A 23,737-nucleotide genomic window follows, 5' to 3' on the forward strand; every position below is an offset into this window, starting at 1 on the left:
AGAAGATAACAAAAACAAAATTAATCGGTTTAGCATAAAGAATTTTACCGCAAAAGTGAAGAACGGTGTATTCTTATGAAATAATTTCTAAAATTTATATATTCAAATATGCATACATGGGCTGCACTCAGAGAAATCTTGTTAAAACATCACTCAAAAACCACCAAACACTGTTGTTCGGAAACGTACATCCACTGCGTGGATAAAAGTCACCGGACCTATGCTAAAAAATAAACTACGACACAGAGTAGGCAAAGCTTTCCCTGGTCTCCGTATATTTTCTTAGCCATCACACGTTTTTCCGGTCTTGGCTGCTTGATGTTCGAGTGCGACGACACCTGCGGCTGCTCGGCGTCACAGCCACCGAGGGAAGCTCTTCCAAATAAAAAAAAAGTTGGACATATCTGGGCAAGATGGAGGGGATGGGATGCCTCTGGCGGTATAACAGACAATAAACAACAATCGGTCGGATAATTGTGTAATATACTCGTATATCTGCCCGACATACGTTGCTTATACAATATATTTGCATTTGATGCATACAAATTGCTCAAAGCACTGCAATATTTCAAGTGAGTTGTGAGTGCACGGAGCTGAGTTCTGGTAGCCTGCCACCCCAAACGACCCCTGGAAATGAAAATAGGGGTATGCAAACTTTTTCCCATCAACAAACTTATAATGGTAGTACGTAGCCGGTGGAGTGGGAGATGGACCGTGGCAATGGGCTGCCAAATATGATTTATAGGCAATGTCCATGTCAAAGCTAGCGAAAGTGCAAAATGTGACAGGGAAAATATATATGTCCATTCGTTAGAAGAGGCGAATGCTGTGAAAAATCGAGGGAAATATTTATGGTTCGAGAAGAATCCTCAAGCAGATAGATGATTTTTAAAGCGATAAATTAACGTGACGTCCATGTTCAAATGCCGGACACTGATTGTTCTTACGAACTGATTCGCACGGATTATCTCTGATTCCGGGAAATTATAGAGAAGACCACTGCTTCCCGCCGGATCCCCTTGTGGCCATTATCATTCGGCATTGCTATCTCCGCAGTCGGAACCTATATGGTTAATCCATCATGCCTGTGACAGCTGTCAGGTGTGTGATATTATTGCAGCGCTGTAATTTTGATACATTTGTTTAGATTAACCTAATGGGTTGTTTCTTAGTCGGAAACGTATATGGATAATTTTATGAAGTGAATTGGGTAGAAATAAAATATTATTAAAACCTATTGGCATTCTGATCTCGTATTAACCGAAATCTTAGGGGACTCACAATGATTATTAGTTTGAGGTTATGCCAATAAAAATACGTTTCTGCTGACAACCCCTTTAAACAACTGGTGAATCAACCCAGACTAAACAATTTTCCCCCATCTAACCCAACTAAGTTATCAAATCTCTCTGGTTTTCGTTTTTTATCTTTGCGTGAATCGGAGGGAATGTACATAGTTGGCTGAGTAAACAACTTAAGGCAACGCCACTGGGCCACCAAATTGCATGTAATAAATGCGAACAAGTAAATTTTGTCGCATGCAGTCAACGTCAAAGGCAAAGAGTTTCCATTGCCAGGCACGTACGGCGCTCTGAAATGCTCCCTTTTCCGCCCGCTCCGGCTCTGGCACCGGCTCCATCTACATCTCCATCTCCATCTCACAAACACCGAGCAAGTCGACTATCAATTGGGGAATTGTTGGGGGACTGGGCTCTGTGTGCCTGACAAATACGCTCAATGTCAATGCTGGCACTGCGGGGATGCCTCCAGTTTCGCCGGCTCCGAGCAGTAGCTTTCTGCTTTCAGGGCCCATATTGATGATGATTATCAACTATCGGCGGGAAAGCACAGCAATGCAATGAATTTTAAAGCAGGCCAGCAAGGCTGCAGGGCAAAGGGAAAATTCGGAAAACAGAAACGATCCGACTTCATTTTGATTTTGATGCATTTATTCATGGGCAGCAATGATGACCAGGAAGCGGCAAGGGGTCAAAGCCATCCAAAATCCAGAAATGATGAGCGGGCTAAGTAAAAAACTTCTTAGACGTTAATTCAGTTACTTTTTATGACACATTGGCGCAATCGGAAAACTATATAAATATAATCGAAGCAAATCAAGTCGCATAACGGCTTTCGATTGCCAAACGGCCAGACATGTCCCCCAATCAATGCCAGAGTCTATAAACCGACCCACTTTATTGAGCGCCGATGAAGCTTTTATAGAAATGGGACCGTCTGCTCAGTTCTGGTTGGATATGTTCTGTTTCCCTTTTGTGCTATTCGAAATTGCAATCGTCTGAGGGACCGACTAAGCTACACTTGCAACAATGAAGGATATATGTAGTATCAGATCAAGATGGAGTTTGCTTGCCAACAGTGCAAATGAGTGATAAACACTTGGACCATCCGCTGACTTGAAAGCAATTGCCAATCCAAACAAACCAAGCAACCGCTTCTCAATTCAATTATGATTGGTCCTGCAAAGAAGGTTCAAATCATAAGCCCTCTGATTTAATTTCGCTCAGTGTAGTCTGGAAGACGCCACTTTGACCCAGTGTGTGGGCACTTTGCCTACAAATGAGCGTTGGCCAAGTGGGACGGCGATGTCCTTTTAGTTTTTATGACTGCATCGATCGACCATCGCTTTTCAATCAAACCTCTCAACACGTACTCCGTGCGTTCCGAAAGGACCAAACAGGCCCCCCAGGAATCCTTTGCTTTCATGGTGGCCAGCAGAAATTCTGGCTATAACAATGCTTACTACATTTTCGTTTGCTGTTATTCTTTTCGGTTCACGAATCCAATGGAGTAGTAATCTCCCAGCATCCAAGCCAATATGTATTGTATTCTGTTGTTCTTGGGTGAATGCGAGTGCCCAAGTCTATTGTTTAAACGAAAATATTTAATTAGGTGAACGGCACAGCAACAATATAATGAAGCACGGAGCAGCTGGCGGATGGCCTAGAAAATTGCTTATGGGTTGACTGACTGGCAGATGTTGGCAGTTGCCCTCTAGTTTATTTGGGAGAGTGATGAGGAAACCATAGAAAACATTGAGTGGCACTGGCTATTGACGCGGAGGAACATGATACTAAATAACACAGCGGAGGCAGTCAGGTTGATTGGCCATAAGCTTAACCATCTGCTGAACAACAAATCAAATCATGCTAAATTGCAATCAAAGAAGTTTTCAAGCAACCCACTTGAACCCAATTTGCAATTCCATGACCAGTTGCAACACAATCGGCAGACAAACAGTGCAAAAAACGGCGCATTCATTTAAGGAAGATAGGAAAAAAGACCAGCATTGTGGGATTTCTGATTTGTTTGGCTAAAAATCAAAAGTGGCAATGGTCAGAGCCGGTAAAAAACGCAACCGAACACCAGAAAATAGAGTCAATCAATCAACAGAAATCAATTGGAGCTTTGTATGTTTGAAAACCAAACATCGCACCGTTCATTTGACTTCTCGGCCAGGAAATATAGATAAACAAACTAGAACAAAATGCAGCAGAGTAGAGTAGCTCTTAGCTAATTGAAAAGCCAAAACAGACGACTCGGACAGAAAGATGATATCCTTAATTAGTTTGGCAAATTGATTTTGCTGCCGCGCCCACAATGCCAGAATGTTCGGGAAAGAGGGAAAGGGCAATCCATTCATGGATTGTTTAACATATTGGCGTGAGCCAAAACAAAAACAAAACTTTCAGGGTCAACCAGCAGGGAATTAATTGAAACAGGAAGTCGCGTCCCCCAGTTCCTCCATAAAAACAAACACATGTTTAGTCGATTTAATAGTGTGAATCACATCAAAGAGTAAGGTAAATGGAAATTGCTAATTCAATGCGCCCTCCATTTGCACATCCTTTGACTAGTTTACTTTTACTGACAAATGTATTGTCAAAGAAACTCGTCTTAAGCCCAGCGGGCTTAAGGGGAAGTAAGTTGCGGGAAAGTAGGGAAGTCCAAATAAATGCTAAGCATACCCTCGCCAAGCTTTAATGTGCAGGAACCCCACAGGCAGCCATGCCCAATCCCACTTGGATTGGTTCAGAATCTGCACTGAAGGCGTTCACATTGGACGTGTGCCAGCGGAAAATGCATTTCCATTTGCAACTTTGGCCCCGCTGTCAGGACATCGCAGAGCAGCGCATCCTTTTGGCAAGTCCGCGTCCTGCGATGTGTGATGGGTCTCGGCATGGCGTTCGATTCGGAGGGCACAAAATGTGCATTGAAGTGCAATTTTTGACTGACGGAATGTGTATGCAGGCAGAGCGAACAGGGGAGCCTCCATAGGTTGGATTTTTCCCAGCCCCAACGAAATTTATGTCTTCATGTGGGTCTTGAGCAAATTGGTTCGACAGCGGAAGAAGTGCCCTCGAGTTGTAGTTCAGTTCCTGCGAGCCCTTTTTTCTGTGAATTAATCCTTAAGCTCCCATTAAGTAAAAGGAAACAACTAATGCACATTGTTTATATTATAATTTATGTTATCGGAGGGGCACTGCTCCCCACCCACCCACATCGAAACACTCACGTATAGCTAGCACTTTTCATGGATGGTTTGCTTTTTGCCGATGATGATGATTTTCATGTTTATCAGTTGCAGGTATGCGAACCCAGGTGCATTTATCCATTCGTCTGTCTGTCAGTCTGTCCTCCTATCTACCGGATTGACATCTCCCTCCTTTTTTTCAGTCAATGGCTCTGCGATTCTGCCACAGTGCACATCAATTTTCGAATAACTTGGCTTGCATTAACTCCTAGAAACGTGCCACGCTTCCGTTTCCCGACCGTCCGGATTCTGGGCAGTTGGCAAATGACTGACATTGCAACATGCCCAGCCAACAATTGCCATAATTTGGATCGGACTGCTTTTTTAAGGCTAAAGCAAAGCTACATTTTAAAAGATGCCTTATTAACTGGCTGATACATATCTTTCAAAGCATATCTTCGATAGTTGGCACATTTCGGGTGAATCATTGTTGATTTTTCTAATGATTTCAGAGGAATTAGTAACAGTGACGACTAATTATAATAATTGAAAGCTTGAATAAAAGTAAAAATAATTACTTCAAAAATTAATAATTAAAAAAAATTATTATTAAATATATATATTCATTATAATTAAATAAAATTAATGAATAAAAAGTTGTAATTTTAAAGCCATTTGGTTGTCGATGCAACATTTTTCGACTTTTTTCGGCTTTTTAAGTTGAAGTACGGCAAGAACTGGGAATCGCAATCAAGAATGCAGCTGCTTTCATGAAGGCAATGAAAAGTACTACAAAGATCCAACCAATTTGTGTTGGCCATCTCCGTTCAATCAGCCGAGTTGGCAGCAGCAGCCGCTCTCATTACTTTTTGTGGAATATTTTCTGCTTCATCAATCTGCTGCTCATTTGGGAAGCAGTCCGGATTTCGCACATGCCTTTATCAGAGGACCCCGTCGCCAACCTCCTTCCGCCGTCCAATTGCTCTTCACATCAGCGTGTTCTTGTCATTGCCAAACGACAAAAAGGAAAAGTGACATCGGGCGGGGAAATTTCCCACATGGCACATGCAACAGCCAGCGTGAAAATGAGAAAAGACGGGAAAACAGAGCGGAAACCCACCCGAGACGTAACGAAGTCCACTAGGCAAGAGAACTGCACATCAACTTTGCATGTCCTAATCTACGGGTTCTTCCGATTCTTTAAAATGCATTGAGCCCCGTTTCAGTGAACGAAGGCATATTTCGGCCCACTTGGCTTTTTTTTATTTTGTTTCACTCGCCCCGCCCCTGGAGTCATAACAATCCGGACAGAGTCGCCACTTAATCCAGTTTCCAGCCAAAACCCCTATCGATATTCGCGTAATAGAAGCGCAAAACTGCATGAATGGACCGCAGAGCCTGCCATAAGTGGATAAGGCCCTGGGCTGGCCACTCCTCCCACGCTTTCCATTCACCGAGCGCAACTCAACTTGACTTGACTCGAATTGCATTTTATTGAGTACAGGTCGATTTTCATTTAGGCCTAGTTCTGTGCAATGAAGTTCGCACTGATACACTCGGCGAAAACAGTTTTTAGCTTCTGCAAAGTGCTTTATAAAGTGTTGTAGATAGCAAACATAATATAAAAAAAAAACATAGAATTTAATGAATAAATAGATTAACATATAGCTTAGTTTTTATTTGTAAATTTGCATTGTTTTGTGTTGAAGTGGTGCTGTGGAAAATTCAGAAACAGACCAGTAAATGAACGCAGGTGGAAATTGGCAAAGAGAACCTTATCTGCAGGATGGCCATTTGTCAACTGGGCTGCAGATCAACGTACTTTTATTGCCCCAGAAAGTGGAAAATCGCTGAACGGTGAATGGGGATGAAAACCACAAAGCGCCACCGCTCCATTCCAGACCAGCCGAACCGTACATTCCTTAATGGCCCAATCATGTTTACTTAGGCACGAAAACATTTCATAATTTCCAATCAATTTGGTCCGCTTTTAATTGCGCGTAAAACATTTAAAATTCTTGCAGCTCAAAGAGAATCAAAAATACGAATTTTCATCGCCTTCAAAGTTTGTTTGATATGTGTGTTTCCCAATTTTCTTAGATGCTGCCTATTGAAATTTTACTTGTGTGCCTCTTGGGATTGTTATACGCCACATTAATCATGCAAATGAAATGATACATTTAGGGCGGGCTCTGGCTGCAAAGAAGGGGGCGTGGTTCACACACCCCATCAATGCCAATTAGCAGAAATTCCCCACGATACATGTGGCAGTGAGTACACTTTATCGGTATCTCTTCGTTCCGTGTGGCCAAATTGATCAGCATCAAAGGCGATTCGAGCCCCAGTATTTTTAGCTGCCCAAGTGCTAATGTGAGCTATAAATAAAGCTGTGGTGGTGGGTGGTTCTCCCAGTGGGTGGGTGCTTTGCTGGCGTGGATGCGTGTATCTTGCAGATATGCCGGAATTCTTGCATATTTAATGAGCGGGACACGGCGTAAATTGAGGAAACAAAGAAACTGCGACAACGCCAACGAAGTTCGGATACTCTTGCTTTGGTTGGGCCAGGTATTATCTAGGTGCTCGCTGGATTTCCATTCGAGTTTTCCACAAACATCAAGTTACCAAACTTTGTCCCACTCGCTGCTCCCGTTCTATTCGCAGATGCGAACACACAAACGCCAGCGACAAGTTTACCAAAAACGACATGCACATGTGGACTGGTGCCTGCCAATACATGTGTATGTTTGTGTGTATGCGGAAGCCGGTTCAGTCAAGGTCGCATCGACTGCATAACGAGTTGAAAAAACTTTTCGCCACTCACCCCACTGAACTCAAGTCAGGGACAAACTATCCTAAGCTGTTCATTCACACTCCCGCGAACTCAAACACAATTCCTTGACTGTTTTTGGGCGCTTGGTCCCTAATCAGGGGCTTTTGTAATAAGCTTATCGGCCGGCGGGCGGAACAGGCCAAAAACGAACTGTGGAAAGTCCCCTTCCCACGCCACCAGTTCCAAGATTCTCTCTGCCACGAGATATTCAATTATGTCGCGTAGGTTCCAGCAGAAAAACAGCTTACCAATGCGATAACCATTCAACACGGCGAAGCAAAGTATAGATTAGGAAGGGATAGGATATATGGTTTGGTTTTTGTAAAGTATTGGTTAATATTTGAAGTCATAAAACTAAATGATTTAAAGGAACAAAAGTAGACAAGCGCCACAAGCATTTAAACCATACTTAATGTACTTTTCCGAACTCTTCTTGAGTTTTGGTGGCTTAGCCAGTGAGCTCGCCGCAAGCACTGTTGATCTCAAATTGCGCTAGAATATGGCGGTCAACCCAACTAAAAATCGCTTTAAACTTTTTACCCGCCTATTTGTAGAAGCCGAAAAAAGAATACAAAGAAAATACATCTACCATTGCCCCGCTAAAAGCTTTACATTTGCAGACGGAAAGGTAGGATTCAGGGCATTAGCAATCTGGCAGCCCGAGGAGCGAAAAGGGGAACAACATTTTTGCTGAATGAAAATGTTTGCCTCAAAGTTGCTCCTTCCTTTTCCCATTTTCACAGAGTTCAGTTTATGAGCGGGTTATTTTGATTAATGTTCCTTCAACTGGTGTCAACTGGTAGGCGGACAAAAAGGAGCCCGATAGCAAAATTCAGCAAAGCTGGTAAGGACTTAGTGGATAGTGAAGTGTCAGGCGGAAGTGAAAAGAGCAGAGCAACAATTATTCGATGACCACAGAAGGGGAGTGGGGAGCGTATTGACTTAGGGCAAAAAGTGATATCCCTGAACATCTTAGAACCCTCTTTCCTTATCGACACACATTTACTTAGGACCATCTTTTTGACCCAATTCGTTCTGACATTTTTAATTACTTTTAGATAATTAATCCCAAGTTCAGATAATTCGAGAAGATTTGTCTGTAAAATTGTTAGGGACCTTCCCACCGTGATTCCTTTAGGTTTTCTTTTGATGGTCCCTTCTATCGAATGTCCTTTGGGCTTATTGACAAGCTGTAAATAATTTGGCATGACATGATCCTGATAGCCTTGTGCGGTAACTTTGTCCACCCTGATCCGTAAGTCTGAACTCCTTCTAAACGCAATTTGTAAACCTATAAAAAAAGAAAAAAGCAGCTCTCATATTCTTTCGTAATTATGTGAATGCAAGTTAAAAGTTTAAGCCGATTGAGCCACAATTTTGTCTTTCCAATTGATATTAGCAAACAGCTATGGTATAGTTATTTTAATACAATGCCATCTCCATACATGGTTTTTTACTCTCTGCGTACAATACAGTTAAGTTAAGTAAGCCAGAAAATTTCAACGAAAATTCCCGCCTCCCAACGAAGTGTTGAAGTCACAATAATTTGCTTTCCTCTCAATTTTCCTTTCGCAGAAATAAGTCAAAGAAGTCGGGGAAATCGCACTCAACGTCCGCCTTTCCACCAAGACGCATGTAAACGCAACCGGAGCCCAAAGAAGGCAAGTGGCAGGGCAGGGAAAGATGCCATCGGCAGATCAGATCCTGTTTGTAAATGTCACCACAACGGTGGCGGCGGCGGCTCTAACCGCTGCGGCCGCCGTCAGCACCACAAAGTCCGGAAGCGGCAACGCCGCACGGGGCTACACGGATTCGGATGACGATGCGGGCATGGGAACGGAGGCGGTGGCTAACATATCCGGCTCGCTGGTGGAGGGCCTGACCACCGTTACCGCGGCATTGAGTACGGCTCAGGCGGACAAGGACTCAGCGGGAGAATGCGAAGGAGCTGTGGAGGAGCTGCATGCCAGCATCCTGGGCCTCCAGCTGGCTGTGCCGGAGTGGGAGGTAATAAGCACAATGATAGTATTTCATTTCATTACTAATAATAACGGATAGCTTCTGCCTTTTTGTTTTTTATTAACGTTTGACAGCAAAAATAAAATATTCACATGCAAACCTTACCTTTTAAAAAATTGCGTTATAAATCCCCTTTTACTTTTGACCATTATTTTGATCAAGTATTTGTATACCCAACCGCCTGTTTGTTCGTACTTCTGTCTGTCCGTCCGTATATCTGTCCGTATGAACAGAAACTATAAAAGAATGTACAACAGGAAGTTGAGATTAAGCATATTGGTTTTAGTTAACTTTTACGCAGTGCAACCAAAATTTAAAAAAATGTTATAATTTTAATAGATTCTATCATTTGTCTTGCCAATTTCTATTGAAAGTTCGCCTGCCACAAATTTCACTTATATTAAGTGTGACCGTCACCACGTAGTGCAAGTGACCCTCCCTAGACCACCAAACTGGTAGTTTCTACTCTTTCAATAAGTCTAAATACCAGTAGATCTTATTTATGTTGGTTTAAAGCTCTCCCTAACTTCTTTTCTATTTTAACTAGGCCCTTCTCACCGCCCTGGTTCTCTCGGTCATTATCGTGCTGACCATCATCGGGAACATCCTGGTGATTCTGAGTGTGTTCACCTACAAGCCGCTGCGCATCGTCCAGAACTTCTTCATAGTTTCGCTGGCGGTGGCCGATCTCACGGTGGCCCTTCTGGTGCTGCCCTTCAACGTGGCTTACTCGATCCTGGGGCGCTGGGAGTTCGGCATCCACCTGTGCAAGCTGTGGCTCACCTGCGACGTGCTGTGCTGCACTAGCTCCATCCTGAACCTGTGTGCCATAGCCCTCGACCGGTACTGGGCCATTACGGACCCCATCAACTATGCCCAGAAGAGGACCGTTGGTCGCGTCCTGCTCCTCATCTCCGGGGTGTGGCTACTTTCGCTGCTGATAAGTAGTCCGCCGTTGATCGGCTGGAACGACTGGCCGGACGAGTTCACAAGCGCCACGCCCTGCGAGCTGACCTCGCAGCGAGGCTACGTGATCTACTCCTCGCTGGGCTCCTTCTTTATTCCGCTGGCCATCATGACGATCGTCTACATCGAGATCTTCGTGGCCACGCGGCGCCGCCTAAGGGAGCGAGCCAGGGCCAACAAGCTTAACACGATCGCTCTGAAGTCCACTGAGCTCGAGCCGATGGCAAACTCCTCGCCCGTCGCCGCCTCCAACTCCGGCTCCAAGTCGCGTCTCCTAGCCAGCTGGCTTTGCTGCGGCCGGGATCGGGCCCAGTTCGCCACGCCTATGATCCAGAACGACCAGGAGAGCATCAGCAGTGAAACCCACCAGCCGCAGGATTCCTCCAAAGCGGGTCCCCATGGCAACAGCGATCCCCAACAGCAGCACGTGGTCGTGCTGGTCAAGAAGTCGCGTCGCGCCAAGACCAAGGACTCCATTAAGCACGGCAAGACCCGTGGTGGCCGCAAGTCGCAGTCCTCGTCCACATGCGAGCCCCACGGCGAGCAACAGCTCTTACCCGCCGGCGGGGATGGCGGTAGCTGCCAGCCCGGCGGAGGCCACTCTGGAGGCGGAAAGTCGGACGCCGAGATCAGCACGGAGAGCGGGAGCGATCCCAAAGGTTGCATACAGGTAAGACTCTTCGTAATCGTGAAGATATTGCAAGCCCATAATTGTTTTACACATTTATTTTAATAAAAATATTTGTAATAAAGGGTCTTGTGTTTACAACTGCTAATAAGTCTAGATAATAAATACATATACATATTATACCCGTTACTTATCGAGTATAAGGGTATACTAGATTCGTTGAAAAGTATTTAACAGGCCGACTATATAAAGTATATAAATTCTTGATCAGGATCAAAAGCCGAGTCGATCTAGGTATGTCCGTCTGTCCGATTGTCCGTATGAACGTTGAGATCTCAGGAAATATAAAAACTAGAAGGCTCAGACAAAGACGCAGCGCAACTTTGACTCATGTTGCCACGCCCACAAACCGCACAAAACTGCCCCGCCCAAACTTTTGAAAAACGTCTTGATATTTTTTCATATTTTTATAAGCCTTGTAAATTTCTATCTATTTGCCACGCTAGGGTATCTAATATTCAGGGAAATCGACAAAAAAATTAAAAATCTAAAGTGCTCTTTTATTTAGAGAGCCACATGGAACAAGCGATATAAGTTGTATAAGTTGTATGGGAGAAATGGCTTTTTCCATGCCACTTGATTAATTAAACTTTTCCTCACCTCGATTCCAGGTCTGCGTGACTCAGGCGGACGAGCAAACGTCCCTAAAGCTGACCCCGCCGCAATCCTCGACGGGAGTCGCTGCCGTTTCTGTCACTCCGTTGCAGAAGAAGACTAGTGGGGTTAACCAGTTCATTGAGGAGAAACAGAAGATCTCGCTTTCCAAGGAGCGGCGAGCGGCTCGCACCCTGGGCATCATCATGGGCGTGTTCGTCATCTGCTGGCTGCCCTTCTTCCTCATGTACGTCATTCTGCCCTTCTGCCAGACCTGCTGCCCCACGAACAAGTTCAAGAACTTCATCACCTGGCTGGGCTACATCAACTCGGGCCTGAATCCGGTCATCTACACCATCTTCAACCTGGACTACCGCCGGGCCTTCAAGCGACTTCTGGGCCTGAATTGAGGCTGGCTGGCGGGGGCGGGTGGAAGATATAAACCGGGCCAATCATGGTTCGAGCGGGAGAGCGTAACTCAAAGTTTGTGCCAAACTTAAATGGTCGTGTATGCGTTCAGCGGAGATCTCAGTCTATGTACAGTTGGACCCCCAGTTGATGAACTTCCGAGTTCAACTTCTCTAACACATATATACTTTCAAATGCGTTCTTGGTGAACTCATTTTGAAGAAGTGGATGAATTTGGTAAAGTGTAATAGATTGAATATAATTTTTAATGTTTAACGTTTCGGCAAAGTGAAAAGCCCCCACATTGGAAAGTCAAAGATGAGACTCGAGTGTATATATAGTTTCAAACTAAGTTATTATTTCTAGCCGTAATTAAAATACTTTCATTTAGTTTTGAACATTTTTTTAATATATTGTTGTTTGGAATCGATTGAGATGTACCACCACATTAAGCGTAGATTGTTCAATACTCATACTAAAATGGGTTGTGCTGCGATTAAAGTGAGGATGTTGCCTCAAGGCACAGCTACTAGGAAAATCATAAAAATTACATGGTAAAGAATTATACATGCATTATACTCCAGCTAAGTGGCATCCCAAACGAGAATAGCATCAAATTGAATTTAATACAATTAAATTAAATGTTTAGGCACAAAGAATTGTGGCAACTTTCGTGTTTCACCCTAAGCGTATGGATAACCAAAAAGGTGTTTGTTAAATTAAATCTGCGCTCAAGATATGTAAGCAACTACTAAGCTAAATAATAACTTCCAAGAGAGAAACGTTTTCTAGGCATTACTTTAACGATTTGTATTTATATGTACTTTAATTGTAGGTAAACGATAAACCACTATACCTAATGTATACTTTCAAATACGCTTTGGACTATTTGTTAAATAATTTAACGATTAATTGTTTTTATGGCATAGCAACTATTGTGTTGAGTGGGCAGCTTAAAGCTAGCACATCGAAACTTACTTAAGGTAGATAAATGTTTAACTGCACGTTACGAAATGCAACAGAGTTGGCGAAAGGACGTAATTCAATGGATGTGTTAACTCAAGTACATGCTATATCGTAAATGTATATCACAATTTATGTCTTTTAACGACGATGTACGATAGTTTCACTAATTATATTGTTTAACGAGAAAGAGCGAGCAAAGCGTAAATGAAACAAATAAAAGACACATTCGAATTAAAGTTATAAGAAAAAGCGTTTGAATTTATCTAGATTGGTCTACCTTCTTAAGGGTAAGTTAATTAGGTTTCAAAACGAAAGACTTTTTCCCTCTTAAAAGATCTAGCTGAAAAAATGATTACCTAGCAAGACCCGTAGTTTTAGCGACACCTTCTGATAACTTACATTATATATCCTTCGTTACAATGTATTTCTTGTGCTTATAATTTTTAACTAAATAATTTTCAAAACTTCCTTCCTCTAAACGGTTTCGAGCTATTGGACATTCTCATTGCTGCCAGTACAGAAAATAATTAAATTCGTTTGATTATTTTAGCAGAATAGTTTCCCTTTGGCCCAAATGAAAACAAACAGAAAACGAATAAGTTGGTTTTTAAATTTTATTGACACGGTTGGAAGAACCTGTAATACATAAAATGAATCAGTGCATCAGTGCACTTTAAAGTACAATAATTTTTCATATTTACATTATCTCTTCGCCTGACTGCAAAGTACGCGGCATGGCATATCGTTACAACAAAGACACTAGAATAACACTAGAATTATTCTAAGGGGTCTTTGGTTACAAGCTGTTTACCCGCAACTATCGGCTGCGTTCGATAGCCATTCGCAGGGAACGCCGGTTTGTTTCAGGTAGCTCAATTGTCTCACCACTAGCAAAGTGACGGCTTGTAAATTGTTGGGATTTAAAATTTAAAATTGTCTGCTGCACAGGGCAAGATCCTAAACATTGGTTACCTGAGAGCGCGGATTTCCGCGAAGCGAGACGCGTTCACAGACAAGCAGACCGCATCCCTTCGCAGAGCGCATCCCTGTAATGAATATAAGCCAGCGACGCACTTGAAAGACCAGCCAGACCAATGGAGACCTCGGAAGCGGTGAATACGTGTGAGGAGGGAGACCAGCTGAACGGCTCCTTCCGCCTGCAGTGCTCGATGTCCTCCGTGGATATGGAGAGCGAGAGTGACCTCTCGCTGGCATTCGAGCGCGAGGAGCAAATACCGGATGGCGGCTGCGACGAGCTGCCGGCCTTCGAGATCCGCGCCTTCTCGCCGCATGGACGCACCCCGTCGCCCATCGACGATCTCGATCTGTCGGACATCGAGACGCCCAAGCAGCCGCAGAGGCAGCATCTCCTTCCGGAAGAGGAACCCCAGAACGATCCTCAGTACGTTGCCCTACACGAGATAAACGCCCAGATCAGCCCGCCCAATGACGCCGACGACTCCAACAGCTTGGAGACGATCTTCGAGGGCGTTTTCCTGAGCACCCCGCCCCGCGATAAAGCTTCCAGCTCGGGCAATTCCCGATTTACGCCCAAGCGCGGACGTGCAAATCTCATCGAGCTGATGGCCAACCGGCTGCACGGCGGCAAGGAGAACCAGTCGCCGGGAGCGCGAGTCTCTGACCCGCATTTACCCTCGCCACTCAAGGACCCCACCTAGTGACCGCAGTCCAGCCTTCCCAACCAAAGCCATGGAGCCCTCGCTCAGACTGCCATCGATGTTCTAGAATAAGTTACCATTTACCTGAATGTATTGTTCACACCCAGCGGTCAGCAGGTGTACACCCAGATGTGTATCCTCGGCTGATCCTTCAGTTTACCTAAGCTTCGTGTCACGCGTTTTCCGATGTCAGGCTAAAAGATTTTGTAGTGGTAAATAAAGATTGTCGTCTTTCCATGTTTCAAACATTAAACCAAGGTTATGCTCTTCCCTGCCGGGCAGATGGTCCAGGTAGGCAGAAGGAAGGTTTATATTGCTCATAGAACAGACTGATCAGCGGTACCTAGAACTAAACCAACCACTATTGTAAACACTGGAAAGTTCGATGGCTAATTGACGGATCTAGGCATACATTGCTACTACGTAATTTGTAGTACAAATTGATTTTCGAAGCCAGTATGTTTACAACATATTGTAGAATGTTCGATGTAACAGTTTGAAAAATAAAATATCGTACTACGATGTTCGTTTAAAAACTTGTCTGAATAATATCCTTCTCACGTTTCGATTTATTTATAAAGAAAATGTCAATATTTGCTTATTAATCTGAAATGTAATGGTAATTTTTGGACCTCGTGTACCTTAGGACTACTATTTTTACACTAATCCTATTGTACCTAGGTAGTACATTGAGTAAACTAGTATAAAAATAAGTAATTCTGTGATTAGGTATATTATTGGAAGATACTAAATCACTACTTTCCTGAGTCGCATTGCGAATTCGCGTCGTACACAAACTCTACGCTGGAAGCATTATTCAAACTTAAAAATAATTGGGACGAGCATTGAAAGTAATATAGAGTAATAAAATCGGGAATGTTTCATAGGTTATAGAACACATTCGAAAGTAAAACAGCGACCAGGACAGGGGAAAATGATTACTTAACTTTACAATTTTGTAGGCAATTACAAAAGTTAAATAACACTTGCTTTTTTTCTATATGGCAGTGTGAAACGCATTTTGTCCAGCAAGTCCTGTCGTGCGATTCGCATCCAATCAGAAGTTCTTTGAATGACGCGATGCTGAAAACACCTTGACGCGCAGCAACCCTGGATTAACTTCTTGCCATCTGAAATAGGTTGGTGAATAATTAGACGACTTTTAACGAAATATGCCCCTTACTAACCGCAAACGGCGTTCGCCCAGCCTGGCCTTCACCCTGTTCTTAATGGTGGACACTCCGTTTGCGCTGTGAAGACCACGGCCCGTGATAATGAATACGTGCTTGTACACGCGGGTGGTGTTGCGCAGCACAGTTATGTGGCGGTCAAGGAACAAGTCCAGGCAACTGATCGCCTCTACCGTGTGTAGGTAATGCAGGTCTAGCAGGTCCGGGTTGTTCTGGGTGTGCCGATGCACCTCCATTATGCAATTGGCCGCCCTCTGGTTGAATACGTCGATCTTCTGCTTGTGTAACTTGGCTATCTCCGAGTAGTATAACGCCACGCTACTATTGCCGCGCTGTACCGCCTGTTTGGCCTTTAGATAGCACTCTGCTTTAAGTTGGGAGTGATGGGCGGCCATGTTTCGCGTCTCTTCAAAGTCGCGAAGAGCGGCGCACTTGACCTCCTCTTGCAGTTGGGGCGACCGGCCAGAGGCGTACGAACTGGAGCTGGAGCGCTGGCCTTGGCCGGAGGAGTTATGTTGCTTTTGTTGCTGCTGCTGCCGCCGCTCTTCCAGCGCCATTTGCTCACTAAGCTTTTCGCCCTCGCGAAGGGCCTTATCATAGAGTTCCGCTTTGCTCAGCATACTCTTAACGTTGCTGTCCAAGACCTCGACTGTTTGAACGTAATTGCTGCCGGTTGCGGCAAAGACCTCAAGCACAGTGTCGGTAGGAACGTCCGGGAACGTCTCGCACAGCTTCATCTTGGTTAGGTGGGTAGCTATATCGGTGGGCGTTTGTTTGCGAGCGGTCAACTCGGCTGCCTTCTTGGCGGCCAGCTGCTCGCTATTGTATATGCTCCAGGCCAACTCCATATCCAAAAGCTCAGCCACGTTGCTCGGAGACTCGCTGCAATCGGCGTAACCTGGATGCTTGAGCAGGCGGGCGAACTGCTCGTCATCGCGCATTGTCTGCTGGCGTATCTCCTCTAGCTGGTTAAACACAGCTTCCATCCATAACATGTAAAGCTGCTTGGCTAGCTGACGCGGCATAAATATTTTTGTTGCGGTGGGAAGCTCCTGTTCCGGCGGCAACAACTCGTCCTCCGTGTGGAACTGAGCGCGCAGCTGCTCAATTAAAGTGCCGCCCAAATCAATTTCCAGCAGAGTATTTTCTTCAGGGTCCTCCTCCTCCTCCTGCTCTTCAAGCTCTGGTTCCTCGGGTGCTTCCAGTAGCTTAGGCACTGTAGGTTGATCCAGGATTCCATTGCGAATATCGCGAATTTTACGGGTGTGCTCCGAGTATTGTTCGTCGCCTAAAAATCAATAATCATTAGTTATTATTAGTTATTTAATATTAGTTAGCATCAGATATCGAACTCGAATCTCTAACATAATATAATGGAAATACATTAAATTCATTAGTGCCGTGAGTGTTAACGCAATATAAATAATAAGTTTATTTTTAATTGACTCCTATTAGAACAATATCTTACCTAACACAAAGCAATTCTGGATTTTCAGTTGCAACTCTTTGTTGGTGGGGGCCGATGCTCGTTTGTTGCGCGGTTGACGTTGCGGCTTGGATTCGGTCTTCGATACTGGTAAAGTTGGTGAGGCGCAGATGGGAGTTGAAATCGGAGATTCCTGGGCTTCAACCGCCTTGTCGCAGTCGCATTGAAACTGCGCCGCCTCCTCGCTATCGATAGTTTCTTCAAATCCGATTTGATCCGAACCAGTGGCCGCGTTGAGCTCGTCCTCCTTTAATAGAATATCAACGGCCCAATCCACGTCGGCCTGGCACTTTACAAACAGATCCCAGAGGCCGGCCAGCTGTTTGTTGGGATACATCTGGCGCAGGTGTGCAAACCCTTTCGGTTCATTTGGGCAGTCTAGGCTGTGCATCTCAAGAGGCTTTGCCCCGCTAGACTCCGCTTTCGACGGCACCACCTTTATTTGGTTCTCTTCGCGGAGCAGATCAATAATAGACAATTCGCTCTTTACGGGAGCTGCGGCACCCAAAGCATCCGGAATTTCCGGAACTGTCGCGTCGCCTGTGTCTACTGAGTTCACTGTTTGCGACCAGTATGAAGGCGCTCCGTGCTCGTAGGGCACCCACGTTTGGGCATTAGCATTCAGCTTAAAGGCATTTTCCGCTGGCGCTGGGACTGGGGCTTCCAGCAGCTTGCTCTCTTCAAAGCTCGTGATGATAGGCACGGCAGGAAGGGGCGGGTGATTGCGTAGTTGCGGCAGCTCCACAGAATACTTTGTCTCCTTCATTAACTGTCGCATAAAATATTCCGGTAGAGGATGTGAAAGATACAAACTATAGTAAGTGCCATTACTTAATAAGCTTCGGGGTAGAAAATAAAATACAACCAAGAACGTAATATACCAAAAATTTACCAATAAAAAATGAAAACGAGCTAGTTGCCTCAAATTGTATGTGTATGTGGCTAGACTGCCACATTCCGATCCTCGGATATTCGATACCCGTCTTCTCTCAGCTACAAAAAAGCGACTGTTTCTCAGATTGCCAGCGACTTTCTGACTGACCATGGTATGCCCTAAAAAATTAAGTAGCCAACAAAAAAGGCCTCTACTATGTTTCTGCAGGTGGTCTGAATGTTTTTCGCAATTCAAAGGAAGTTCGCCGGAAAAATAATGAAATGCAAAGAAGCAAAATTGAATTGGTCAGTGATAATGATTAAGAATAAATATATACCTCTTAAAGATTTTTTATCGAGCTTAGTTAAACGTTTTACACTCGCGTAACGGGTATACAATTACACATTTTTGGCTGACTCACAATGAGATTGCAGTTAACAATAAATCTCTATCTTTATATACATATGTATGTATATAGACGATTTAAAGTGCCTTCTTACCTGAATGAGCTCTCCCGCAGTCGTCCGCTCGAATCGCTCTAGCATGCGCTGAATATTCTCCCGTGGGACGTTGTGGACGTTTTTCTGGGCCAGTTTGCTGGCAGACTTGCACCAACTAGTATTGGGCTCGAGAAGCTCAATTACGTAACCGTGGCGCACGGCGAACTGGACATATGGCTGCATCTCCCAGACCATTGTATTGGTGTTATCCACGATGATGGGGCTCCAGCCGGAGGCGGCCTTATCGCGCACTCGCTGCTGGTTCCACTCGTGGGCAGCTGGCAGCAGAGTGGGGTTGAAGACATAGCCGCGGCGCGTCTTGAAGTAGTCGTCTGAGCTCAGGACAAAGTCGCGCACCTGGTGTCGATCGAGTAGATGCGCCTGGCGCAGCAGAGACTCTGCCAGTGTACTCTTACCGCTGCCTGAAGGGCCGCGCATTATGATCATCAGCTTATGGCCCGCCTGCGCCCGCTGGCAAATCGAGTTAAATTGTTTGTTGCTTTGGTTGCTGTTCAGATTGCTGGCGGGGCACATTCTAATGGAGCTTGGGGCTTCAGCAGTTGCATATTTCCTGTGAGTTCCACCGCTCTTGCTGCGACCGCAATTGTTATTGTCATTATTATTATTGTTGTTGTTGTTGTTGTTATTATTATTATTATTATTCTTATTATTATTATTGTTGTTGTTGATGTTGATGCGGTCCAACAAAAGCGCCAAATCCGCTGGTTCAGCTGAATGCGAGCTTCGCTCTGTCGACATGGCGTTTGTTTTCCTTTTGCTAGCTTGCCCTGTGAAAGCAGATCGTTTAGGGGGGATCGACCAACGTAATGCGCAGTAACCACAGACACCCCATCACCCAATTCGCATCTGAATCTCGGACTCACCAATATCTGACCAGACTGTAATCCCCCGATGTCGTAACTGCGCGTTGATGTCTCAATCTCTCTCATTCAATCGGTTGTCATGCAAGGATCAACCTGCGGGCTGCAACTTCGTTTGCTTGTTTCCAGAAATCGGGAAGCTATGCGTCGCATTACATCCGTTAATTCGCTGCATTGCAAGTTGGGAAAACCACGTCTGTGCGGAGGCTATCGATGGAGGAGGCTATGGTCACGCGTCATCGATAAGCAGCAGTGCTGGCGGCCAGCTTTTTTCAAGCCAAGCTATTGCTTCGGAATAAAATCGCTAAGTTTTTGGATTTTTTTTTTTAATACTATGAAAACATTATGTTAAGCACATAAATAAGATTCTTAATATGATTATGATAAATGTTATAAAATAACATGAAATTATAACGTCGTTATCACGTCCGTCCGTACGAAATCCAATATCTCGGGAACTTTGAGAGCTGTTAATTGGGTACTAAACACCCGAATTCTAGTTTCGCTTACGCAGCAAAATATAGTTTTTCTTCCGATAACATAGAAATGGAATTGTGAACAGAAGAAGAGAAGGGAGAATGCTATAGTCGAGTTACCCGACTATAAGATACTCAGTTAGTAGTGTGCGAATTTCATAATTTTTCTGGAATATCGATCGATATTGAGGAAATGTGTGTTATCTTTGTATGGAAAAACATCGATAAATAAATCGTGTTATCTGTATATTATTTCGCACCAAGGACATATTGTTGTTTAAAGAAAATAAATACGTCTTTCGTTTCTACATTTGCCATCATATTTTATTGAGATACCATTTACTCAGTTAGTAGTGTGCAAATTTCATTAATTTTAAGAACATTTTTTAAAATTGTTTAAAAGTGGGAATGTTTTGGGCGTTTTGCTGGTGTAAAGAGGGACGTGGCAAAAGTGTTTTTGATACAGATGGAAATTGACAAGACACACAATAAAACGAAAAAATTAAAATATAATGTATATAATAATATAATATATATAATAATATGTATAATATATATATATGTATATATATATAATATAAAAATAATAAAATATAATATAATAAAATATAATTATAATAGACAAATAAAAAATGAAAAAAATATCTTAACAATTTGGACAGTTTTGGGCGGCTTGTGGGCGTTTATTGGGCGTGTTAACATGGGTCAACAAACTTGCGCTGCGTCTATGTCTCTATAATCGCTATAATTATTCTTAACATTCTAGCTTTCAAAGTTCCTGACTGGACAGGGCACATATTCAAAAATAAGTGGAATAAATAGTCGATACCGAAAAGGGACATGGAAAAATATCTGTATTTCATATTTCGCACTGCTATTTCATTGAACACAGCTGTATATACATAACCAAATCCGATGCAGAGTATGAAAACAATATTTTAGTCCGAAGGTATAAAAATTTTATTTATTTGAATTTTTTTTTGTGTGTATGCCATATCGTATTCGATTCTATTTTAACCCTATTTCTTTAATGCTTCTTGATTAAAAAAAGCAAAACATGTTTCAGGATATACCTTTAGATTGAGGCGGAGCTGCTCTGTCTGAGTTGCCTTCTACGCGTTTTTAGCGGAGTCACCAGATATGGAATTTTTCAATTTTTCAAGCTTCCTTTAAAAGATTGTAGTCTTTGGAGGCGTCTAAAGGTGGGACTAATAAAGCGCCCGGCCAAAGCGCGCAAATACGAAGATATTTTGGAGCATGCATACATCAAGGCAGCAAGGGTATTTTTTGCTGCAGATGACCAAACTGGTCTGGAGTTATGAACCAAACCAGCAATGGTTGCTGGTGTTGCCTTCCCCCATTTCGGTGTAGTTGCCCAATTTAGAAGAGAGCGCAGATATGAAACCGCTGAGGACCAAACTGTTTTCAAAGCTGAATATGGTCCAGCTCGTGATCCCTGGGAAAGTGTTTTAGCGACTGTTTCCGTAGCAGAATTCACTGAAGCTTTGCTTGGTAGGGATTTCACAGCCACGTTCGCAGCCGATGCTAAGGACGAACTGGAAGTTGCAGAAGAACCTACGGCTCTTTGGCCTCGGATTACTGTTTTGGCCACGACTTTGGCAGCCGAAGAAAAGGGCGCGTTCAGAGTCCTAGGAGAAACTCGAGTATTTGCCCATGGCGCCAGTTTGCCGAGTCCCAGTATTCTTTTCGATCTCAATGCCAATAGCCCGGAGGACAATGTCCATAGGGATCCGAGATGCGAATCGCTTAGTTCCTGCGTTGGAATTGGCCGGGGAACTGGGATAGATGGCGGCGGTTTCTGGAATACCCGGTACCCCACGTATGTACCAACCAGCAAGCCTCCGATGAAGGCAGCAACTTTGAGCTTTTCGCGAAAACTAGCAGGCGGCGTTTCGGGTGGCATTGGGAAGAATGGATTTCCCAATTCAGGCAGTTGGCCATTAGCGTTCTCAGCGGGAATAATGGCTTCAACGTCCATGGACTGGAAGCAGCAATCGTACAAGGCCCTTCTCTGATGGTCAATCAGGACGCGATGGGCCTCGTTGATTCTAAGGAACTCCTTCGCTCCATCCTCGTTTTTGTCGGGATGATATTGCAGGGACAGCCGCCGAAAAGCATCCTTAATCTCACTGTCGGTGGCATTTCTCGGTAAGCCCAGAACCTGGTAGTGATCTTCGTAGACATCGCTCATTTTGGCCAATTGGTCTATTTGATGGGAGAATAATTAGATGATTTTATCGATAGTAGCACGATGGTCAGTGGTTTTTGGTGCAGAAGTCGGTATTTATTGATGTTTATGTTGCGGGATGTAAGGCACTGGGAAAACCTGAGAAAACACTAAAGCTGATTCTTTCATTACAAATAGAGATGCACATCTGAAATGTGTGTTATCTTTGTATGGAAACAACATCGATAAATACATCGTGTCATTTGTCGTGTCATCGTGTCAGCGAAATAATATTCGCGACAAGAACATATTGTTTAAGGAAAATAAATGCGTCTTTCGTTTCTTCATTTGCCATCATATTTTATTGAGAATACGAGTCATTAGGTGGCCAACAGAAACAAAATCTAGAAAAATATGTCTTTTTTTTCAGAACAAACCATTATATTTCCGTCTTATCTGGTACATACCAAAGACACTAGAATATTCTAGTGTTATTCTATTCTATTCTATTATTATTATTCTAGTGTCTTTGTACATACTATATGTAGTAGCAGACTGGCTCTGCTTAGCAACAATTTGTAATAAGCAAGTGCATTTAATTTTCTCTACTATGGCATTGTTATATTTTTTACTATTTGTATCGCATAAACGTTTTTTAAATTAAAAAAAAACAAAACTATTAGTTCGTCTTACAGTATTTATCCGTTTTATCATTCGATTTGGCTAAAGGTATTAGCTATTTTCGAGCAACAGTCGGACGAATTCCATAATTTTTATTTATCTTACTAAATAAATAAATAAATTAATCAATAAGTAACGCAGGATTCATTAGATAAACAGTCAATAATTAAGTTCCTATAAATTAATCTTAAAGACTATTCAGCGAAGAACGCTAGGTACCCGAGATTGCTTCATCAAGCCCTTGGATCCTTAGCTCAGTCCGAGGAGGATCCATCGCCGTGGGTAGCCTCTTTTTTCCGGTTGAAGAACTGGAATGTCTTGTAGGCGGCGAACGCAAAGAGCACGGTTCCTCCGACGGCGCACATGAAGGGGAGCATGTCTGGCGTGGGCTGGGCGAAGGTCGCAGCAGGCTCGTCATCACATTTGAGACCCTCCTCGCCGTGCTGGTCGTATATCTCGCGCTTTTCCTTATCAAAGAGCACTTCGAAGGCGGCCACCACCTCCCTAAACTGCTCCTCGGCCTGCGGATGGTCGTTCTTGTCCGGATGGTAGCGGAGAGCCATCCGGCGGTATCCCTTCTTGACGTCTTCGCTGGACGCATTCCTCTCGATGCCCAGAATCTTGTAGTAATCCTTACCCATTGTGGTGAAATGGTATTCTCCTTGTTCTGGCTGAGATGGTCGTCTAGCGGTGTTGCGCCGTGTATGGAATGTGAGGCAGCGTCTCGACTTGTTGGTGCTTATGTGGTAATGCGAGTATATATTGCTGATTCGATTCGCTGATTTAAAACATTATTACAAATAAACAGTCAATCGATAA

General features: G+C 43.8%; 5 protein-coding genes and 1 long non-coding RNA gene across 8 annotated transcripts in view, besides 3 other annotated features; 3 read left to right on the plus strand and 3 right to left on the minus strand.

Annotated features, from left to right (window-relative positions):
• The window catches only part of Oct-TyrR (Octopamine-Tyramine receptor), a 30,277-nt gene extending 17,073 nt beyond the window's left edge, over nt 1-13,204 (plus strand). Inside the window, exons 2-4 of one of the 2 annotated variants that reach the window (NM_079695.4) lie at nt 8,898-9,329; nt 9,889-10,977; nt 11,607-13,204. In NM_079695.4, coding sequence (NP_524419.2) covers nt 9,006-9,329; nt 9,889-10,977; nt 11,607-11,999 — 1,806 coding nt within the window. In that variant the 5' untranslated portion in view covers nt 8,898-9,005 and the 3' untranslated portion in view covers nt 12,000-13,204. The remainder of the gene's footprint in view (nt 1-8,897; nt 9,330-9,888; nt 10,978-11,606) is intronic. The other variant, NM_001170023.2, reaches the window with a different exon arrangement.
• Nucleotides 11,113-11,435: a mobile genetic element.
• A 627-nt stretch (nt 13,205-13,831) lies between the features above and the next one.
• Nucleotides 13,832-15,141, plus strand: CG14561 (uncharacterized protein). 2 transcript variants are annotated; one of them, NM_001275272.1, is made up of 1 exon: nt 13,832-15,141. In NM_001275272.1, the coding sequence occupies exon 1, from the start codon at nt 14,058-14,060 to the stop codon at nt 14,640-14,642; it is 585 nt and encodes a 194-aa protein (NP_001262201.1). In that variant the 5' UTR covers nt 13,832-14,057; the 3' UTR covers nt 14,643-15,141. The 2 variants fall into 2 exon arrangements, with proteins under 2 accessions (NP_001262201.1, NP_649377.1); NM_141120.4 differs by having other exon boundaries at nt 13,832-14,892.
• Nucleotides 15,142-15,194: 53 nt separating this feature from the next.
• CG7139 (uncharacterized protein) lies at nt 15,195-19,773 on the minus strand. Its single transcript, NM_141121.4, has 5 exons — nt 19,577-19,773; nt 18,693-19,480; nt 17,301-18,087; nt 15,830-17,120; nt 15,195-15,772 (listed from the first exon to the last, which is right to left on the minus strand). Exons 2-5 carry the CDS (start codon nt 19,449-19,451, stop codon nt 15,700-15,702), a joined length of 2,910 nt encoding a protein of 969 aa, NP_649378.1. The 5' UTR covers nt 19,452-19,480; nt 19,577-19,773; the 3' UTR covers nt 15,195-15,699.
• A 370-nt stretch (nt 19,774-20,143) lies between these two features.
• Nucleotides 20,144-20,234: a mobile genetic element.
• A 59-nt stretch (nt 20,235-20,293) lies between these two features.
• lncRNA:CR43995 (long non-coding RNA:CR43995) lies at nt 20,294-20,545 on the plus strand. Its single transcript, NR_073973.1, has one exon. It is a non-coding gene; the product is annotated as a long non-coding RNA:CR43995 (long non-coding RNA).
• Nucleotides 20,546-20,849: 304 nt separating this feature from the next.
• Nucleotides 20,850-20,949: a mobile genetic element.
• A 43-nt stretch (nt 20,950-20,992) lies between these two features.
• On the minus strand, nt 20,993-22,448 carry CG7133 (uncharacterized protein). The gene has a single exon (NM_141122.4). The coding sequence runs from the start codon at nt 22,259-22,261 to the stop codon at nt 21,200-21,202; it is 1,062 nt and encodes a 353-aa protein (NP_649379.1). The 5' UTR covers nt 22,262-22,448; the 3' UTR covers nt 20,993-21,199.
• A 532-nt stretch (nt 22,449-22,980) lies between these two features.
• CG7130 (uncharacterized protein) lies at nt 22,981-23,681 on the minus strand. Its single transcript, NM_141123.3, has one exon. The coding sequence runs from the start codon at nt 23,557-23,559 to the stop codon at nt 23,173-23,175; it is 387 nt and encodes a 128-aa protein (NP_649380.1). The 5' UTR covers nt 23,560-23,681; the 3' UTR covers nt 22,981-23,172.
• Between the last annotated feature and the right edge of the window lie 56 nt (nt 23,682-23,737).

Source organism: Drosophila melanogaster, chromosome 3L (assembly GCF_000001215.4).
Source record: "Drosophila melanogaster chromosome 3L".
NCBI classification, from domain to species: domain Eukaryota; kingdom Metazoa; phylum Arthropoda; class Insecta; order Diptera; family Drosophilidae; genus Drosophila; species Drosophila melanogaster.